The 19,218-nt window shown below is 44.2% G+C and overlaps 1 protein-coding gene across 2 annotated transcripts in view; it reads left to right on the top strand.

The window, feature by feature from the left end:
• LOC139759509 (NADPH oxidase 5-like) overlaps positions 1-19,218 on the top strand; it is an 88,363-nt gene that overhangs the window by 7,014 nt on the left and 62,131 nt on the right. For both annotated transcript variants that reach the window (XM_071681708.1, XM_071681707.1), the window contains exon 2: positions 9,773-10,486. In XM_071681708.1, the coding sequence (XP_071537809.1) occupies positions 9,848-10,486 (639 nt within the window). In that variant the 5' untranslated portion in view covers positions 9,773-9,847. The remainder of the gene's footprint in view (positions 1-9,772; positions 10,487-19,218) is intronic.

The raw sequence follows: 19,218 nt of genomic DNA, 5'->3' as shown, positions 1-19,218 counted from the left end.
CTCCGACACATATATCCTCTTGGTCAATCTTTCCTCACTCATTCTCTCCATGTGCCCAAACCATTTCAAAACACCCTCTTCTGCTCTCTCAACCACGCTCTTTTTATTTCCACACATCTCTCTTACCCTTACGTTACTCACTCGCTCAAACCACCTCACACCACACATTGTCCTCAAACATCTCATTTCCAGCACATCCATCCTCCTGCGCACATCTCTATCCATAGCCCACGCCTCGCAACCATACAACATTGTTGGAACCACTATTCCTTCAAACATACCCATTTTTGCTTTCCGAGATAATGTTCTCGACTTCCACACATTTTTCAAGGCTCCCAAAATTTTCGCCCCCTCCCCCACCCTATGATCCACTTCCGCTTCCATGGTTCCATCCGCTGACAGATCCACTCCCAGATATCTAAAACACTTCACTTCCTCCAGTTTTTCTCCATTCAAACTCACCTCCCAATTGACTTGACCCTCACCCCTACTGTACCTAATAACCTTGCTCTTATTCACATTTACTCTTAACTTTCTTCTTCCACACACTTTACCAAACTCAGTCACCAGCTTCTGCAGTTTCTCACATGAATCAGCCACCAGCGCTGTATCATCAGCGAACAACAACTGACTCACTTCCCAAGCTCTCTCATCCCCAACAGACTTCATACTTGCCCCTCTTTCCAGGACTCTTGCATTTACCTCCCTAACAACCCCATCCATAAACAAATTAAACAACCATGGAGACATCACACACCCCTGCCGCAAACCTACATTCACTGAGAACCAATCACTTTCCTCTCTTCCTACACGTACACATGCCTTACATCCTCGATAAAAACTTTTCACTGCTTCTAACAACTTGCCTCCCACACCATATATTCTTAATACCTTCCACAGAGCATCTCTATCAACTCTATCATATGCCTTCTCCAGATCCATAAATGCTACATACAAATCCATTTGCTTTTCTAAGTATTTCTCACATACATTCTTCAAAGCAAACACCTGATCCACACATCCTCTACCACTTCTGAAACCGCACTGCTCTTCCCCAATCTGATGCTCTGTACATGCCTTCACCCTCTCAATCAATACCCTCCCATATAATTTACCAGGAATACTCAACAAACTTATACCTCTGTAATTTGAGCACTCACTCTTATCCCCTTTGCCTTTGTACAATGGCACTATATATATATATATATATATATATATATATATATATATATATATATATATATATATATATTAAATGAGTATTAAAGCACTTACATTAAAGCACTTATATATATATATATATATATATATATATATATATATATATATATATATATATATATATATATATATATATATATATATATATATATATATATTAAATGAGTATTAAAGCACTTACACTGAAGCTTGCTTCTCTAGACGTCTTTTGAGATATATTCCATTATTGTCTGTAACCTGCTTTTAATTATCATAATTACGGTTTAGATAATGTCTTATTTTTTTTAGATAATTTTTGTACGATACGGAATCTTAATCAGGTAGATGCTCTTGCAAGAATACAGCTTTATTGACGGTAAAAATGATCCCTACCTTGCAAGATAAGGGTGTCGAACACTGGGGTTTCCATGTCGTCATGAGCGATGACTTTTCCAGCGACCAACATAGCCAGTTACCAGGCTACGAGTTTAGCGAACTGTCCGGTGTGGAATTTCCGTCCATGGGTCGGTGGCTTAATTCTATCCAGAACTAGTTGGTGGCATATTTAGCGATCTAGTCGGAGGTGAGTTCGGCTTCTTAAGTGTTCGATGGACGAGTTGAGAGAACTACTTCGCGACGAAGTTTGGCGCATTTGGTGGAAACGTCCGTAACTTACTCGTGTGACGAGGAATTCTTGGCTGGTGATTTGTGTTCACACCCGAAGCACAGTAGATGAGGGAGCATCAGGGCCTCTTAGTCGACCTCATCATCCTCATCCTCATGTCGTGTCGCCAGGCACCTGGAGAGACGAATCATGATCAGTATGAATGTCGAATCCCTACGCGGCGAGAGATGTTGCCGGGGATTGCAAGGCCGGCGCGTGGCGCTCACCGCAGGAGAGAGGGGGGGGAGAGAGAGAGAGAGAGGGGGGGGGGTATACCGCTATTGCTCTGAGTGATGACATGGAGACCACATTGAATCACTCGGTTCGCCACCCGCTCCTTCAGACACGCATCCATTAAACAGTGAGAGAGAGAGAGAGAGAGAGAGAGAGAGAGAGAGAGAGAGAGAGAGAGAGAGAGAGAGAGAGAGGGAGAGAGAGAGCCTCCCTGAAGCAGAGTGCAACGTCTTCATCCCAACACAGCTGTGCGTAGGAAGCGTCTTTATACGCACGTCAGATATTCTGTGACCACGTTAGTAAAGTATAAGAGGTCAGAGGCGTTGCTGCTACTGCTGCTGCCGCTCCTGCTGCTTCGGGGATAATAATCAAAACCCACACCTTCGGGCGTTTGACAGAGGGAAGCTGTCTACCCTGGTCAACAAAAGCTTTTTTTCCCTCTTGTCAATATTTGTGGATGATTTGAGTTCATGGATTCACTCGCTTGTTTGTATCCGCTGTGTATGTGATCTGGCAGTGAATGTAAAAGAGAGGTAACATTCGTCGTGTGTGTGTGTGTGTGTGTGTGTGTGTGTGTGTGTGTGTGTGTGTGTGTGTGTGATGATGATGCATCAGGCCGGATGTTGGCGTTAGAGATGTCCTAAGCTGAGATCAGCCTAAGTTTGAGGCCATATCCTAAAGGAAGCCGTAATGGTTCTTTCGTGGAGGTCATGGTGATGGGTGACCTCTGTGGAGGTCGTAGGTGTTGTGACCAGCGTAGAGGTCATAGGGGTTGTGACCAACGTAGAGGTCGTAGGGGTTGTGACCTACGTAGAGGTCGTAGGGGTTGTGACCAACGTAGAGGTCGTAGGGGTTGTGACCAACGTAGAGGTCGTAGGGGTTGTGACCAACGTAGAGGTCGTAGGGGTTGTGACCTACGTAGAGGTCGAGGGGGTTGTGACCAACGTAGAGGTCGTAGGGGTTGTGACCAGCGTGAGGGTTGTAGGGGTTGTGACCAGCGTGAAGGTTCATAGTTCCTTATCTTAACCTTCCTTTTCTTTACTCTCTTCCAGTCTCTGTTCTCTCGTACCCACACTTTCTCTCCTCCATCCTTGTTTATCATTTTCCTATCATCATCATCATCATCATCATCATCATCATCATCATCATCATCATCATTTTGTTCTTCTTCTTCTTATTCTTCTTCTTCTTCTTCTTCTTCTTCTTCTTCTTCTTCTTCTTCTTCTTCTTCTTCTTCTTCTCTTCCAGTTTTATCGACAGCTTCCTTTTTTCCAATCTCTCTCTCTCTCTCTCTCTCTCTCTCTCTCTCTCTCTCTCTCTCTCTCTCTCTCTCTCTCTCTCTCTCTCTCTCATAATTTCGTCTGATCTGATCAAGATAGGGAGATGTTGAAAAAATAGTCACAGAGTTGAAAAAAATAAATGATCGGATATTAAGATCATAACGACTATCGCCATCAGAATCTCTATTGATCTATGACGTGCACTTCCCTCCATCTCTCACAGTTTCCAAATCGTCCTGGAAAAAGAAAATGCTGGAAAGCAGTTCGGGACTTTACACAACTGAGAGCTTCACCTGGAACGTCTGTTTTCCTGGAAGGACATCTCCTATCCTGGAAGGGTACCTTCTTTTTTCTCTCTTGGGAGAGGCGTAAGGCTACGTGGTATAATGGGTCAAGCCCTACAGACTACAGATCGCGCGGGCGTGAGTTCGAATCCCAGATCAGGCAGCCATTGCATAGCTAACCCGGTTGTTCATCCTCTCCATATGGGGCTGGTCGATGAACTGAACCTGGCGTAAGCTTAGGTACACACACACACACACACACACACACACACACACACACACACACACATACACACATGGGGTAGTGATGCTGTTTCCTGTGGGGCGGGGTAGCGCCGGGAATGGATGAAGGCAAGCAAGTATGGACATGTGTTTATATGTATATATATGTATATGTGCGCGTGTGAGCGTTTTATGTATATATGTGTGTACATGAGTGGATGGGCCATTCTTCGTCTGTTTCCTTGCGCTACCTCGCTGATGCGGGAAGCGGCGATCAAGTATAATGAAATGATGTGTGTATATATATATATATATATATATATATATATATATATATATATATATATATATATATATATTACACCCTGATTTCCGGCCCAGTGCCCATGAACTGAGCGTTGACATAAAGACAAGAGACGTAAGCCCCTCGCCATGTTTCTCAAGGTCACGTCACTTGGAGGATGAAGTAGATCAGAACATCACAATCAGAGCGGATAAGGTCTTTGATTCCCAGGGTAGACGATGATGGTTTCTTGGTCTGTGTGGTTATGACACGTGGCATCGCCCTGTCTGCCTCCCTTCCTCGTTTTAAAAAATGTCATTATTGGTTACCCAGGAAGTTGCGTCTGGGTTAACCGTGCGACACAATGTGCGTCATCGGTAAGGTCTTACGGATGTGGGGTGTGTGTGTGTGTGTGTGTGTGTGTGTGTGTGTGTGTGTAGGCTTCCTGTCTTGTCGAACGCCCCTTCAAAACGTAGTTTGTATTGTCCCAGGGCGTCTGTCTCTCTCTCTCTCTCTCTCTCTCTCTCTCTCTCTCTCTCTCTCTCTCTCTCTCTCTCTCTCTCTCTCTCTCTCTCTCTCTCTCTCTCTCTCTCTCTCTCTCTCTCTCATCACCACACCATGACAGCAGATCTAGTAAAACCCCCAAAGACCACTTTCACGGCCCATCTCCTCAACACAACCCAGAACCATTTCCCCTCCTCCGTGTGATCCTTGATTTCCAGTGGAACGAAGCGTCAGTTAAACCAGTTGAGGAGGAGGAGCTGCTGTTGCAAAATCCTTGAGGACCTCTGCACTGCAGCGAACTTAATCTCGCAGTGGCTCTAAAACAGTCAGTAGCCTGGAAAAGGGATTCCAGTGTGTGTGTGTGTGTGTGTGTGTGTGTGTGTGTGTGGGTGTGTGTGGCACCGCCCTCCTCTTAGGGTTGGAAGCCTGGAACGGATTCTCGTTTTGGTTAAGAGGATGAGATGAAGCTTGAATCCTAGACGACACACGATGAAAACGACAACAGGATGCGGCGAACAATGCATCGTGCATCCTTCTACATTGCCATGGCGTTGGTCCTCTCTGCTCCCTGTGGACTTATCTCTCTCTCTCTCTCTCTCTCTCTCTCTCTCTCTCTCTCTCTCTCTCTCTCTCTCTCTCTCTCTCCAGTCCTTCTCATTCCCATCCCACATCTCTTATCTGCCCCTCCGACTCCCACAAAAGAATAACAAAACCATGGGCAAAACGCTGTTTTTTTTCTCTTCTCAAAAAAAGAAAAAATAATATAGAACCAGACGAGCCACTCAAGTCTGCGGTGCTAAGTTTGGCATGTTTGACCAGGTAGCTCGGACCCGCTGAAGTGCGGCAAAGACAAAAAAAAAGAAAAAAATATCTTCCAGACAATCGTCGTAGTTCCGTGAAACCTTCAACAAACTCTTTGAGATTCTTTCAGCTCCTGAAACTCTTCCCTCATATCAAAAGCCAAGAAAGATATATCTTACCTCCAGCCTGCTGGACCTGCGCATGAAATTCACGTCAAATATTAAAGACATCTTTCGGCGTTGTTTACGTGGGGTAAATCCATCAAGCTTTGTCCCAACTTGGCAACTCATCTTAGTGTTGCCGTCTCAAGGTCACGGTCAAATACCGAAAATGAACTCTGCGCTCCCTTCCTCTTCGGATCCATGACCATTTGTCCTCTCTATCTCTTCTTCTCCTCTCTCTCTCGTTCCCTTCAATTTTCTCTCTTCAAATTCCTCCAATTTTTTCCCCTTTAAATCTTACATCTGTAGTCTTGCTTGTGTACTCGTTTGAGGTCTAATAACCCTTAATCTTTTGATGAACGTTTGAGATACGCATGGCATTCCCCTCTGCGTTAGGCGCCAGTTGATGATTTCGCCAAAATCGTCGCTGGGAGCGGTGGGATTCCCGGCTAGAAATAGTCGGCAGCTCAGTAGCGGTTATTGCTGCGGACGCTCGGTTAGGCGATACGTCCTATTCAAGGACGCTAGTGATGCTCCGAAGTGACAGTTTCTGGTGATGTTAGCTGTCTTTAAGAAACTCTCGAACGTACTACGACCGTGGAGGAGTTGCTGTGATGGCCTGGGTCTATTAAAACCCCCCTTGATCCTTAGAAGTGTTTTGAGTGTCAGAGACTTCGGCCGCCAGCATCCATGTGCTATCGGTGGATAGGTAGTGATGATAGTGGTGGAATTGAGAGAGAGAGAGAGAGAGAGAGAGAGAGAGAGAGAGAGAGAGAGAGAGAGAGAGAGAGAGAGAGATTCTTAACCAAAAACTGAAGGTGGGCGGTGTGAAATTTGTCCCTCAGAGAAAACTAAGATGATGATCCATGAGGATGGTTCGTTGTATCGGTGATAAAAAGAAATGAAAAATGACGATGGAATACTAAAATAAAAACGACCAGAACCGGTCAGGAAATGGATGCTGGTAACCGCCAAGCGATGGTGGTGGTGGTGGGGGGAAAGGTAAGTTTGGGGAGCGGAGGGTGAATGGCTCGGCCGTTGGAGTTCGAAGGTCCCAACTGCTTGCTTGATTATCATTTCCTCTTTTTCTTAAGAGAAAGAGGCGTAATCACCTACATTGTTATGATGTAAAGGAAATAACAGTTCCTATATTGGAACTGTGTACAATGATTATATATATATATATATATATATATATATATATATATATATATATATATATATATATATATATATATATATTTTTTTTTTTAATTTTCCAAAAGAAGGAACAGAGAAGGGGGCCAGGTGAGGACACTCCCTCAGAGGCCCAGTCCTCTGTTCTTAACGCTACCTTGCTAACGCAGGAAATGGCGAATAGTTTGAAAGAAAAAGAAAATATATGAAGACCTTAGCCGGGAAAAGTTTACCCAATTACGAAGTTGGTGTCGCAGAAAGATAGTGTGCAGACAGCAACATATATCCTTTTATGAGAATGATACACCATTTTCATTTATGCCCTGATTGATGCTCCATCCTCTGGACTTTAAGTAAAAAAGATAATCAAAAAGGTCTGTTATATGTGCTTTCTCATTTACTTTATATGTCTGTCTTCTTCAAGTGGACATTGCTCTTACGTGTGGGAAGTATTCTCCAGGTAACATGTGTAACGATTAAACCAGTCAGCAATCCATCTCGAATCTGCTGCGCCGTACTAAAGGTGTGCTTACTGGAAACCATGAAGTTTGGCTCTTGTTACTGATAGGAGCCACATGGTTAGCAGGGCAGCAAGTCTGGGATAACCAAAGCATTGTAACTCCGGAGTATCTTTAATCCAAAACATCACGAATCTTAATTTGACCTAAAACTTGGTACATTTCCCTGATTTTAAGAGTGATTAGTACCATTTCTTTTCGGAAAAAATGATGTTTCGAACCTATGATGCTTCGGATTTATGAAGCTTCGGAATTAAGGGGTGACATCCTGCCCTTCGCCAGCTCGCAGGTTGAGGCTGCGAATCTCCGTTCCTACAGACTTGATTCCTGAAGAAGTTGCTATTAGACATTTGATCCACCCTTTTTCACTCCAAAAGTTTGTACGTACTTGTCGGAATGTACAAGCCCGCGCCACGTACACCCGGATGCTTGCGCAGAAGGACCACCACTGCAGACGTACGTGTGGGTGTTTTTTTTTTTTTGTTTCATATATGTTCGTGATAGATACTTTTCCCCACCGCGTCCGAACGCTAAGACACACTCAACGCCCTCTAAATGATATTGGACTTCGGGCAAATGGGCTTACCACTACTACGTGAGTGGAAGGTCACCTTGGTTGCCACATCATCGATGGTAAATGACATAGGGTATTAGTATCGTCGAGGAATTTCCCTGCCACTGATCGTAGCGCAGCCTTCCTTACCACACATACACACCAGGCGAACGTATCCCCCCCCCCCCCCCACACAAGTATTCACGACGCACGTAAACAAATTCTGCGACAAAGAAAACATACATCTCTGTCATGCAGCTGTGATGTTGCCACTACTCAGGTAAGACGAGAGGACCTCGACCTACGAACCCTCAAATTGCCCAGGCTCGACTAGGCTTCTCTCTCTCTCTCTCTCTCTCTCTCTCTCTCTCTCTCTCTCTCTCTCTCTCTCTCTCTCTCTCTCTCTCTCTCTCTCTCTCTCTCTCCCCGAACATGGCCAGCTGTACCGTATCAACCATTCGGCATACCTTAACTTCAGTTCATCAGTGTGGACGACACGTCTTCCCGGTGCTTCTCGCAGCGTAGCTCGTACACGCCAACACGCTTCCTAGACTTTGACGGGAGGTTAGGTATCGAACCAAACGTTGGATTGGGGCGCAGGTGAGGAACCATACAGAGAATGACGAGCGGCCACAGAGATGCAGTTGAAATGATAAGGATCTCCGAGAATGGGGAGAATAATTGCGTCTTGTTTGGGACGAATATCGTACCCAGGGCAGCGTCGCGACAGTCTACATCGCATTGTACCGTTGATGTAATCGCTAATGAAGCTGTGGGTGATGCTTTTATCTTTCATGTATCTGAGAATATATTAGGTCAAAGGAACCTGACATATGTGAAGCAATATACTTATCATATGTACTCAGTAACCGGTGCATAAGTTAGAAAAAAATTTGTTTCACCTTTTTGTATATTTATGAAGGAGTCACTTGTATATATGTATGACTGAGGTACATACTTTATTTTTTCCATCATTTTTTCTGTCATTTTCGTAAGGACCAGTGCATATGCGTCTCCCATCGTCGTAAGTAATGCTATATCATTCAAGTTTTTATGACTTATTCTCCTATATTTCCTTTGCGAAGAAAAGAAAAAGATCAGATCTCACAAATACACATGTTCCTGACCTCAATTATGTACGTAAAACACGACCTCGGAGTGTGTTCTGGTTGATGTTTTTTTTACACGTCTGGTGATGGGCATTGCCCGACGCCTTATAGCTACGGGAGGGAAGGGAGTCCTTCCTCGTAATTACCGACCATAAACACCCAACTCAGTCCTGTCTTTGAGACAGGCAAGGTCGCGTTGCTTGGTTGCAGGATGTTGCGCTGATATAGGAAACGTAAAGTCATCCAAGGCTAAGCTTATTCAGAGGGTAATACATGAAGCAATGGTATTACAACCTCACATTTATGAGAATTGGATTAACCAAACGAGCAGGGGACACTTAGTATTTACCTCTCTTCTCTCTCTTCGAAGCTCAAAAACCCGAACGCTGCTCGTGAGGTCAGTCTTATCCAATAGTGTTTGGAACGTGAGTTTTATCGTCGACCTTTTTCTTTTAAGGGGAGGGGCAGCGGCCGACGATGATTGTGGGCCCCAGGGTGCATTTCCTGTTAAGATACGTAAACGGCCGCGTCAACAGCGGCAGTTCACGGGACGCCAGTACCACTCAAAAAGGGCCTTCCTGTGCCGGACAAGTGGCAGTAGTGGGGATCCTCCTCACGCAGTACGATCGTCCGCTGCGTTCTCCTCACCGTTCGACCTGCCGTGCGTTATTATCCGAGTCATATTTATATATACCTCACTGTTAGCGACTGTCGAAAGCTGCAACAGTGGACACAACCTGCGCATCCGATCCTATATAACTGAACCTATTTTCTAATCAACAGGAAAGACAACGAATGCCAGAAATATAGTTTGTTTTTATATGATACGTTCAGTGTGGTGCATAGAGACACTTCAAGATGGTCCTCCGCGATAAAAGTCCACCCAAACTCTGCTTTGATAACCCGCTCTACAACACAGACGGTGCCTCAAAGCAGGGAAATGAGAGTAAGAAAGAGCTCAAGATGTCCAAGAGTGTCACCATCGCCACGGAATCCCACAAGCCAGTGGACCCTCGTGCCTCCAACATCAGCCATGAGGGCTTCGTGTCTTACATGTTCTCGAGGAGGAACTCCTCCTCCTCCCACCAGAACAGCCCAGAAGTTTCCCTGCCAACAGCCTCGCTCACCCCAGAGGGCGACTTCGAGGAGTACATCATGGAAAACATCCGGAACCGCGACTTCTGGTCCAGACGGTCGCGGAGCAATCCCTTTTCGCGGATGCGAGTCTCTGCCTTGGTCAGGACACCCTCGCGAACTCCCAACCGCCTGCAGGTACCGTCACAGTACATGGAGGAACCCCAGGCTCCTCCACCTCCGGAGGAGCTCGATGAGGCCGAGGAAGAGGAAGCCATCACCTCCGAGATGATGCTGGAGGCACAGAGGGAGATGAAACTCAGGGAAGACATCACGTGGCTGAGAAAGAACCTGACGGAGATGTCTGAAGCTGACGGAGGCATGTTTTCCCTGTCGAGCTTCCTCAAAACTATGCAAAACAAGGTAAGAATGTCCTCAGTACATATTCCTCATTGTGTCTCATTATTCCGAGATATACAGTGGTTTTCCTTGTATACCCAGGTGTGGCTAGCAAATATTTCTCCATTATGTCATTTTCTGTGTATTTCTGAGAACCTCTACATTGGATGGATCCATTGGCTTGCCCTAACTGAATAATGACCTCCTCCTTGACGATGTTCATACCCATTCTGTCTCTCTCCCTTTGTTCACAAGGTTGCTATGGTCGCTCATGCCCACTTATACAAGACAGAGAGAGGCACGTTATCCCCTGTCTGTTGTACCTTCTCCATGTCTTACGAGATCTCATGACTGGATGATTTAAGAATTTAGACCATACATCTGTCTCAACAATGCACAGAACACCTACATCTGATAAGGTCTATTCAGTGTCAGGGACTCAAGCAGGTTCACAAGGTCTCTTGTAACATTCATGATACAATCATGACTGGACGATTGGATGTAAACCAATCTTGCATCACATATATTGTTCATAAAGTTCTGGAGCTGATTAAATGTTCAAAATCAGGGGTAAGAAATGGTCACGACCACACGTTCGTGTTTGATGTTGCTAAAGGATTTTGTATACACGATTTAAAGATCTGGTAACTGGATTTGGACCAACCTATTGCCACAGAAAGTGCATAGGAAGTTTTACATCTAGATGAGTTTTGAGGGTCAGAGGTCGAGGGTTCAAGTCGCAAGGTGGCGTTCATTAGGAGGATACAATACCATATGTGAGGGGTAAAAGTGTTTTACAAACACGTTTTTCTTTTTTTTCTCTCTCTCTTCCCTCTCCCCTCCCTCCCTCGCTACCTCTATCGCTCGGGTATTGGGAGGGTGAGTGACGGTGACGCAATGAGTTAAGCCCTACAGTGGCTGTCAAGTTCCCCCTCTCCCCCTGGTCCAGGTTGCTATCTTTACTTTCTTCCCTCTCCCTCTCCTTCACATATACATGGGTTTTTTGGCATACAGGAATAAAAGAAAAAGAAAACTCAATCCATCTTACACATAACACTCGACAGAATGTAACACACACGACTCGTTCTTCTTGTCTTTATTTTTTTTCCTCCTGAGCGACGCGCTAGCCCTGACTTGTGGCAAAGATCTAGGAAGCAAGCTCTCTCTCTCTCTCTCTCTCTCTCTCTCTCTCTCTCTCTCTCTCTCTCTCTCTCTCTCTCTCTCTCTCTCTCTTATAATCACCCGCGCGAGGTTGTTTTTTTGAGCCACCGAAACACTCAACCCTTTTTCACAGTCGGTTGCAGACCGTTCAGGTTATATTACAAGTAAGTCCTCTGTGCCTCCCAGACGGCCAGTACAAATAATGGTCATGGTCACGACCCACACCAGACTCTTCTTGAAGGACCTCCTGAAGAAGGCGTGATCGCCACTAGCGATCCGCAATGTTCCCCAACACTAATGCCACTTAGACATGTAAACCCACCCAGCCTCTCTCTCTCTCTCTCTCTCTCTCTCTCTCTCTCTCTCTCTCTCTCTCTCTCTCTCTCTCTCTCTCTCTCTCTCTCTCTCCATCCAGCCTTCCAGTGGAGGGAAGAATACTGCCCACGTATCTCCTTTCTCTCTACGTGTGGCGGAAGGCTACCAAGAGAGGCGGGAGCAGGGGAGTCGTACAGGCCTTCACTCTTTGCTGCTGTCCAAGTAGTAGGACCAGAGGACAGACGAAAAGTGAAATTCGAGGACCCAGTCATCTTCCGGTGCCACCTTGATGTACATTACGTTGCATGCAACTTTCTGTAATCATTTGACTCTTTACGCTCAAATTCTTTCTATAATACTACTACTACTACCACTACGACTACTACTATTACTACTACTACTGTTACTATTACTACTATTGCTACTACTAATACTGCTAATAATAATAATAATAATGATAATGATAATAATAATAATAATAATAATAATGATAATAATAATAATAATGATGATAATAATAATAATACTAATAATAATAATAATAATGATAATAATAATAATAATAATGATAATAATAATAATAATAATGATAATAATAATTATAATGATGATTAATGATACTAATGATAATGATAATGATGACGATGATAATGATAATAATAATGATATTAATGATAATAATGATACTGATTATTTTGGTTTAATGAAAAGTTTTACGTTTGAAACCGCTTTCATGAATATTCAATTGGGTAAAATATGAAAGGCAATCAAAATACTGTAGTGTGCACTGATGAACGAAGTCAAACCCACCACCTCCACATTCGCTAATCTCAGGTAATAATTCGTCATTCATTTCATCTGTGTCGTGCTGTGAGAAGACATCAGTAATGCTCACTGCTGTTACAGTGTAGCCTCCCATAGTAGTAAACAAAAAATGTAACGTTTTCTATGAGGCCTTTGAAATGGCACGAATATGTAAGTTCTTAGTAGAAATTATGAGTGAATGAGGAATACCTGCATCAGGTGAGGCAGTTTTCTGTTTCTCGTAACGTTCATGATCGAATCCAGTCCAAGGATATTCGTGTATTGCAAATGACAGAGCTCTCACTTTCACTCGTTCTCTTTCATTAATGCCCATTATTTCTTTCATGCTTTTATTTCATCATTTTTATTGCTGTCATCTGATGAAGTTCAGCCCATTATCTGAGCTCGTACCATTCGCCAACATAGTTCTTCTCTCAGGTTTACTGTCGTATCCTTGTGTATTTGCATATTATCTTCATTATTATCTGAATCTCCGCCGCGCTTCACTGTCCTTTTCATCCTACCTCGAGTGAGTCAAAGATTCTGTTACACTCTAACTTTATTCCTCTGTTTTCCCCTGATCCTTTCCTGACCACAGCATTTCCAAGGGCCCTTCAAATAAACTCCTGGAGCTCGTCCCTCAAAGTCAGCACTCGCACAAGGACCCTCCAACAAACTTCTTCAAAAGTCTTCAACTCCTGACGCGTCCTTTCAATCAACACTCCCAAGGACACCCTTAAAACGAACCCCCTCCAAATTCTTCAATACGTCCCTTCAGCCAACACTCCCAAAAAAATCCGTCCAAGAAATGGCTTCAGAAGTCCTCACCTCCCAAAGCCCGTCAGCGACCAAGAACAATATTCTTGGCCATATTATTTCCAACCCCTTGGACCTGGGTAACCTTCCCAGCTTAAGGCTGAGATAAGACTTTGCTTATACCACAGTGTCTGAGGATCACGATAAGCGTTCCGTCCCGCTTTGTACCTCGGTGTAAACAAAGAAAGTTCGAAATTCATCACGAAGGCTGCTTCAGGATCAGCAAACAAGATGCCTTTTTGGCACAATGTCCTCCTTCAGGGAACAGCATACAGCATGAATGAGGACGTCGTCTTCCCCCATTGCATACACACCGACCCCTTCCCTCACCGCCCTAAGCACTTCCCTGTATACCATTTAGACAAGGCCATTCTCCTAAGGCATCCGCTGCTTGTCGTTTTGGACGAGTACTCTGCCCTCAGAGTGCCACACACACCCACGTCGTGTTCAGCCAGACTGGATGACATCAGGTTCGTGGGTGTGGTGTGGACTGAAGCTCGCCTCTGCTGCGAATGAGCTTGACCTTTGACCTCTTGACCTTAGAAATAGAAGACTTTTGCAGGCCACATGTAATATATATTCTGATAAATGTGATGAGAGAAATACTTGCACACACACACACACACACACACACACACACACACACACACACACACACACACACACACACACACACACACACACATGAAGATTATTCAAGAGATGGGATCCCGCGATTGTAACACTCCCTCCCCGTACAGTTCAAATAAGTGATAAAAGTATTCAGAAGATAATAGGCCTTTCTCTCTAATTATGTCAATGAAAAAAAATAAGATACTTTATAAAAACCTAGTCACTGTGGAAAGTATCAGTAAAAACTCACTTAAACCCGCTTACGAAAGTTATCAAACAACATACACACGTTGAGAGAGAAAAAGTCACTAAAGGTTAACTAGGAACATTCAGGGGAAATTGAGATTAATGCTTCGTGGTCCAGGCAACAGTCTGTCCCTCACTTACATCTGACATAATAATACTATCTGAGGGTTTTCAACCATACGTCTTCGATTCCTTATTACGTATAGACGGTGTGATGCCTTACATAATAATACTGTCTGAGGGTTTTCAACCATACGTCTTCGATTCCTTATTACGTATAGACGGTGTGATGCCTTACATGATAATACTGTCTGAAGGTTTTCAACCATACGTCTTCGATTCCTTATTACGTATAGACGGTGTGATGCCTTAGATCTTACAGTACGTTGACCATTGCTTAGAACTTCCTTTTTCCCTCTGGTGATACGACGGACAGTTGCTTCAGGCAAACGACCTCCCTAAGATTGACGGGCAGGCAAGTTTCGCTTGTCGTAAACTTTGTATCAGAACAGCGTTCATCCTGAGGCCAACATGATGGATTGTGAGTGTAGACGTACCGCGAGCATTCGAATGGACATTATACATTACGGATTTACGGCGCTCCTCATCATTTGCATACGACGCTTCGATTACGTGCACCGATCTTTCTCCTGCATGTTTGAGGTAACGGTGATCGATCGTGGAGATAATCTTAGTCTCGTCTTCCGGGGAGAGAGTATTCACTCCATATTCATAATTCGTATAACCTTGGTGTTGTATATAGTGTATATGCATATGAGATCTTACTCTCCGAATTAGAGTCAGTGTATGTTGATGTGGCGCGTGTCAAGTCACGGAAGTATGTCTCCTGACATCTGCTTATCTTCAAATGACAATGTAACAGGTTGGATAACTCGGCCAGAAGTTAGCCTCATACCTTGGCTGTCATCCGCCTTCTTATGTAGTCAAGATGATGCTAATTAAACCATACGAGTCATAGAAAGTCACTGAAGATGCTCCAGCAAAATTGAAAGTAGGATTTTCATTACATGTGATGGATTGGATTAAGAAATGATCATTAGACTGATGAACACCATCAGTTAGCAGTGAAGAGATTTGATTAAACAATTAACAGCCTCAAAAAGGCAGATTGGATATTTGATTAAATGTTTCATAAGCATTTTAAATGATGTGGCCCACACGTTGGAAATTGCGTGTATTAATCCCTCGTCTACGACGGTACGACCCATGCGCTTAAAGTTACGGCCCTTGAACAAGTCGTTACGATCGTACAGCAAGACGATACGACCCATGAGCACGACTTGACGACCCTGGAGCAAAACCATTATGACCCTTGAGCACGACGCGTCGTTTCGACCCATGAGCACAGGCGATGCGAACCTTGAGTACGATGGTACGACCCTTCGAGCCTCGGACATGATGACCTGACCCTTAAGGAGGAGGTCAGAGGTCGACCTGACCCTTACGGAGGAGGTCAGAAGTCATCACGCCATCATACCCAAGGATCGTAGCGTCGCCGTCATACTCCAGGGTCGTACGGTCGTGTTCAGGGAGTTGCAAGACGACAACAGCAACCTTAGGCAATTCCTCTCTGCATTTTCAAGTTGGAATCTGCCACAGACGCAGTCTTCATGCGATTCCCAGTGACATGACGAGTATAAACAAAACAAGGAAAGATGTTTACATCACCGACCCGATCAGCAAGTCATGAACTTATGATCGTAGATCGAGCCCCAAGGACATCCCACAACCCAATCAAAAGACTCCTTTACTCCCTGACAACAAATGGAAAATAGAAAAGGACTTACTGGCCAAGTCTGTATAGAGCCCCAGATGTAAATTCCACTTCGACGTTCTGATCATACTAGAAAAAAGAAAAGACATAACACAAGTGAAACCTCATAGCATCCTTTTTCCATGGCTTGAAAATACGTGTGCATGTTGGATTTCATGGTTATCAAGAGCCAAATGTCATAAGAACCTTCTCTCCTTTTTTCTTTTGTTCCTAAGCATAGGCCATGAGGATCTAATTTATGACAGTTAACAGGTAACGAGAGAAACTTTATTGGAAGTTATCTGGGTCAAACTCGCTTTTATTTCCACTTCTTTACACACACACACACACACACACACACACACACACACACACACACACACACATATATATATATATATATATATATATATATATATATATATATATATATATATATATATATATATATATATATATATATATGTGTGTGTGTGTGTGTGTGTGTGTATAGTCTCGGTCTCGCTTTCTGTCTTCTATATTCCTATTCTTGGGTTTCTATCGTGTACTCGTCCACATGGATCTTTATATTATCTTCTTAGAAGTCATAATCGACTGTAATTCTTCTCTCTCTCTCTCTCTCTCTCTCTCTCTCTCTCTCTCTCTCTATATATATATATATATATATATATATATATATATATATATATATATATATATATATATATATATATATATATATATACATATAAAGTCGAGGCAGTTTGGCCCAGGCGTTCAACTGGACTATGAAGCAGCAGTGTGTGCCATGCAAAGCCTACGTTTGTAACCTTGCCCTCGATACAGCCCTGGTCAGACTGGATTTCAAGAACGATTTCGATCGAGTCCAGAGGGATGCTGTAATCAGGGCGGTCTGGTATCGTCATGCTGTGCCCCCACCTCACCTCACCCCACCCCACCCATTTTCCCCATTTGTGTCGTCCACAGTTGCTGCTGCGCATGTCATCAGACAGGTGTTTTAGGCGGTGTGGGGTCCCGCAAGGTTATCTCTTCGCCCCTCTCCTCTTTTTTTCTTTTTTTATCTCCTCAGCCTCAAAAGCCACCGCAGACATCTTATCTGTGTAAAGATAAATCGATAGAGAGGAGAGAGAGAGAGAGAGAGAGAGAGAGAGAGAGAGAGAGAGAGAGAGAGAGAGAGAGAGAGAGATGAATACGTAGATTCTGTTTTCCATTAATGGATATCTTCCTTGGACAAGACTGGATCCTAAGGTCTCGGCGTGACTAGGCAGTTCCCTCGTCTGTGGAACATGGTCTTCACAAGGCCGACCATGCTTGGCTCTTGGCAGTCCTCCAAGGAGTGTATTGACGACATTCCTCAATCTACAGCAATTTTCTGTTTCCCAACAGGTACAAAATGCATACATTCCCTTAGGTTCTTGTTAGTGACGGTGAAATCCTTAGAGGCTTTGTCTTGTCCTATAGTAACTCAAGGGTAGAGTGTCATTTTTGCGCATTTTACGAATTATATATATATATATATTTTTTTTCCTATTTGGTTTTTCGGTCATCTGATAGGATGCTTCAAGTCTGGCGAACAATCTTGTGCATCGTTCAAGGCCGGGTGAACGTGGATGTTCTGTCCCAGGTGGAGTTGAGTCGAATTAGTTGTTGCGTTTATATCTAACGCTCTTCCCTAAGTTACAATGCATACATGGGAAGGGAACTGTGAAAAGAGATGGCTTGTATTGACGATACTGCTGCTGCTGCTGCTGCTGTTGCTATTGCAAGCTGTGTCTATTCAGCATCTCTTCGTAGACACACGTCTTGTATCTGTATTGACAATGTGGATCTCTCTGTAACGATTATGATTATTGGAAATACCAACCCAGATGATTCGAACTAGCTGAATCACACATGTAGACATGGTTTTCGAAGCTGGTGTTCGAGCAACGCCCTTTGGAAGATGGAACATCTAGTGATGCGAAGCTATTCAGTAGTCTTGCTTTCTTCCGGGTTCCTCGACATTTTTGCACACTCGTAAGTAAAAAGAAAAAAATGATCCTAAAGTTTGTTGATTACATTTGATATGTCTCTGTGGTCTTCTTTCGCTTCTGAGTTACTTTATTACCTTTTATACTTTGGGGGTCTCGCTGTAACGTAATGTAAGGTGTCTTCCTTCTACCGTCTTGTCCTCTTCCTACAAATAATTTCCTCACCTTGAACAACTGGAGGTGTTTCCTGCAGTACGCTTTTCTTTCCTTAATGCTCGTTACAGTATCGCTCAGTAGACGTGAATTTGATTAGGGCATGCTTCTACCCCTTGCCACAGCGTTCACAAAAGAAATTAACGTTTGATCATTATATAATCGCATTAATCGAGCGATCAATGCGGTGAAATGCATGTGGATATAGCCATTCGAGCCTGATAGAAACGTATTTACTCTATACCATCGCACGGCATTATGACCCACACCTTCGGAAAGGGAAAACATAATTGCCTCTATCTCTTCAAAGGGATTTGAAAAGCCCCCCTTTGTCCCCTCCCTTTGTCCCCTCCATTGGCCAGGGCGGGAGTTAATCCCAGGACGTCTGACACCCACCAGAACCTGATGTGTGGGAAATTCCGTCCAAGCCAAGCAACATCTCTCCCACAAATTTGGTTTGGTGATCATCGTCTTCGCAAGCTATAAATGGTCCTGCAAGTAGCTGAAGATACAAGTTAGAGACGCAGCCTGTGTGTGTGTGTGTGTGTGTGTGTGTGTGTGTGTGTGTGTGTGTGTGTGTGTTATGCTTCCTTGGAGACCTAACTCCAGGGTCCTAGGTGGGGGCGTAGTGGTCTTCCCGTCGGTCGTCACGCGAGGACAGCCCTCCTCAAGGGCGCTCTCCTCCCTCGCTTACAACACCCGAGACCTACACCCACACCCTGCACTTGTGTCTTAAACCCGCACCATACACCTGCGCTGTACACCCGCACCACACACCTACGCTGTGCACCCGCACTACACACCCACGCTATACACCCGCACCACACACCTGCGCTGTACACCCG

The sequence above is a fragment of the Panulirus ornatus genome, chromosome 33 (assembly GCF_036320965.1).
Source record: "Panulirus ornatus isolate Po-2019 chromosome 33, ASM3632096v1, whole genome shotgun sequence".
Taxonomy (NCBI): Eukaryota; Metazoa; Arthropoda; class Malacostraca; order Decapoda; family Palinuridae; genus Panulirus; species Panulirus ornatus.
This window is presented reverse-complemented; position numbering and strand designations above follow the sequence as displayed.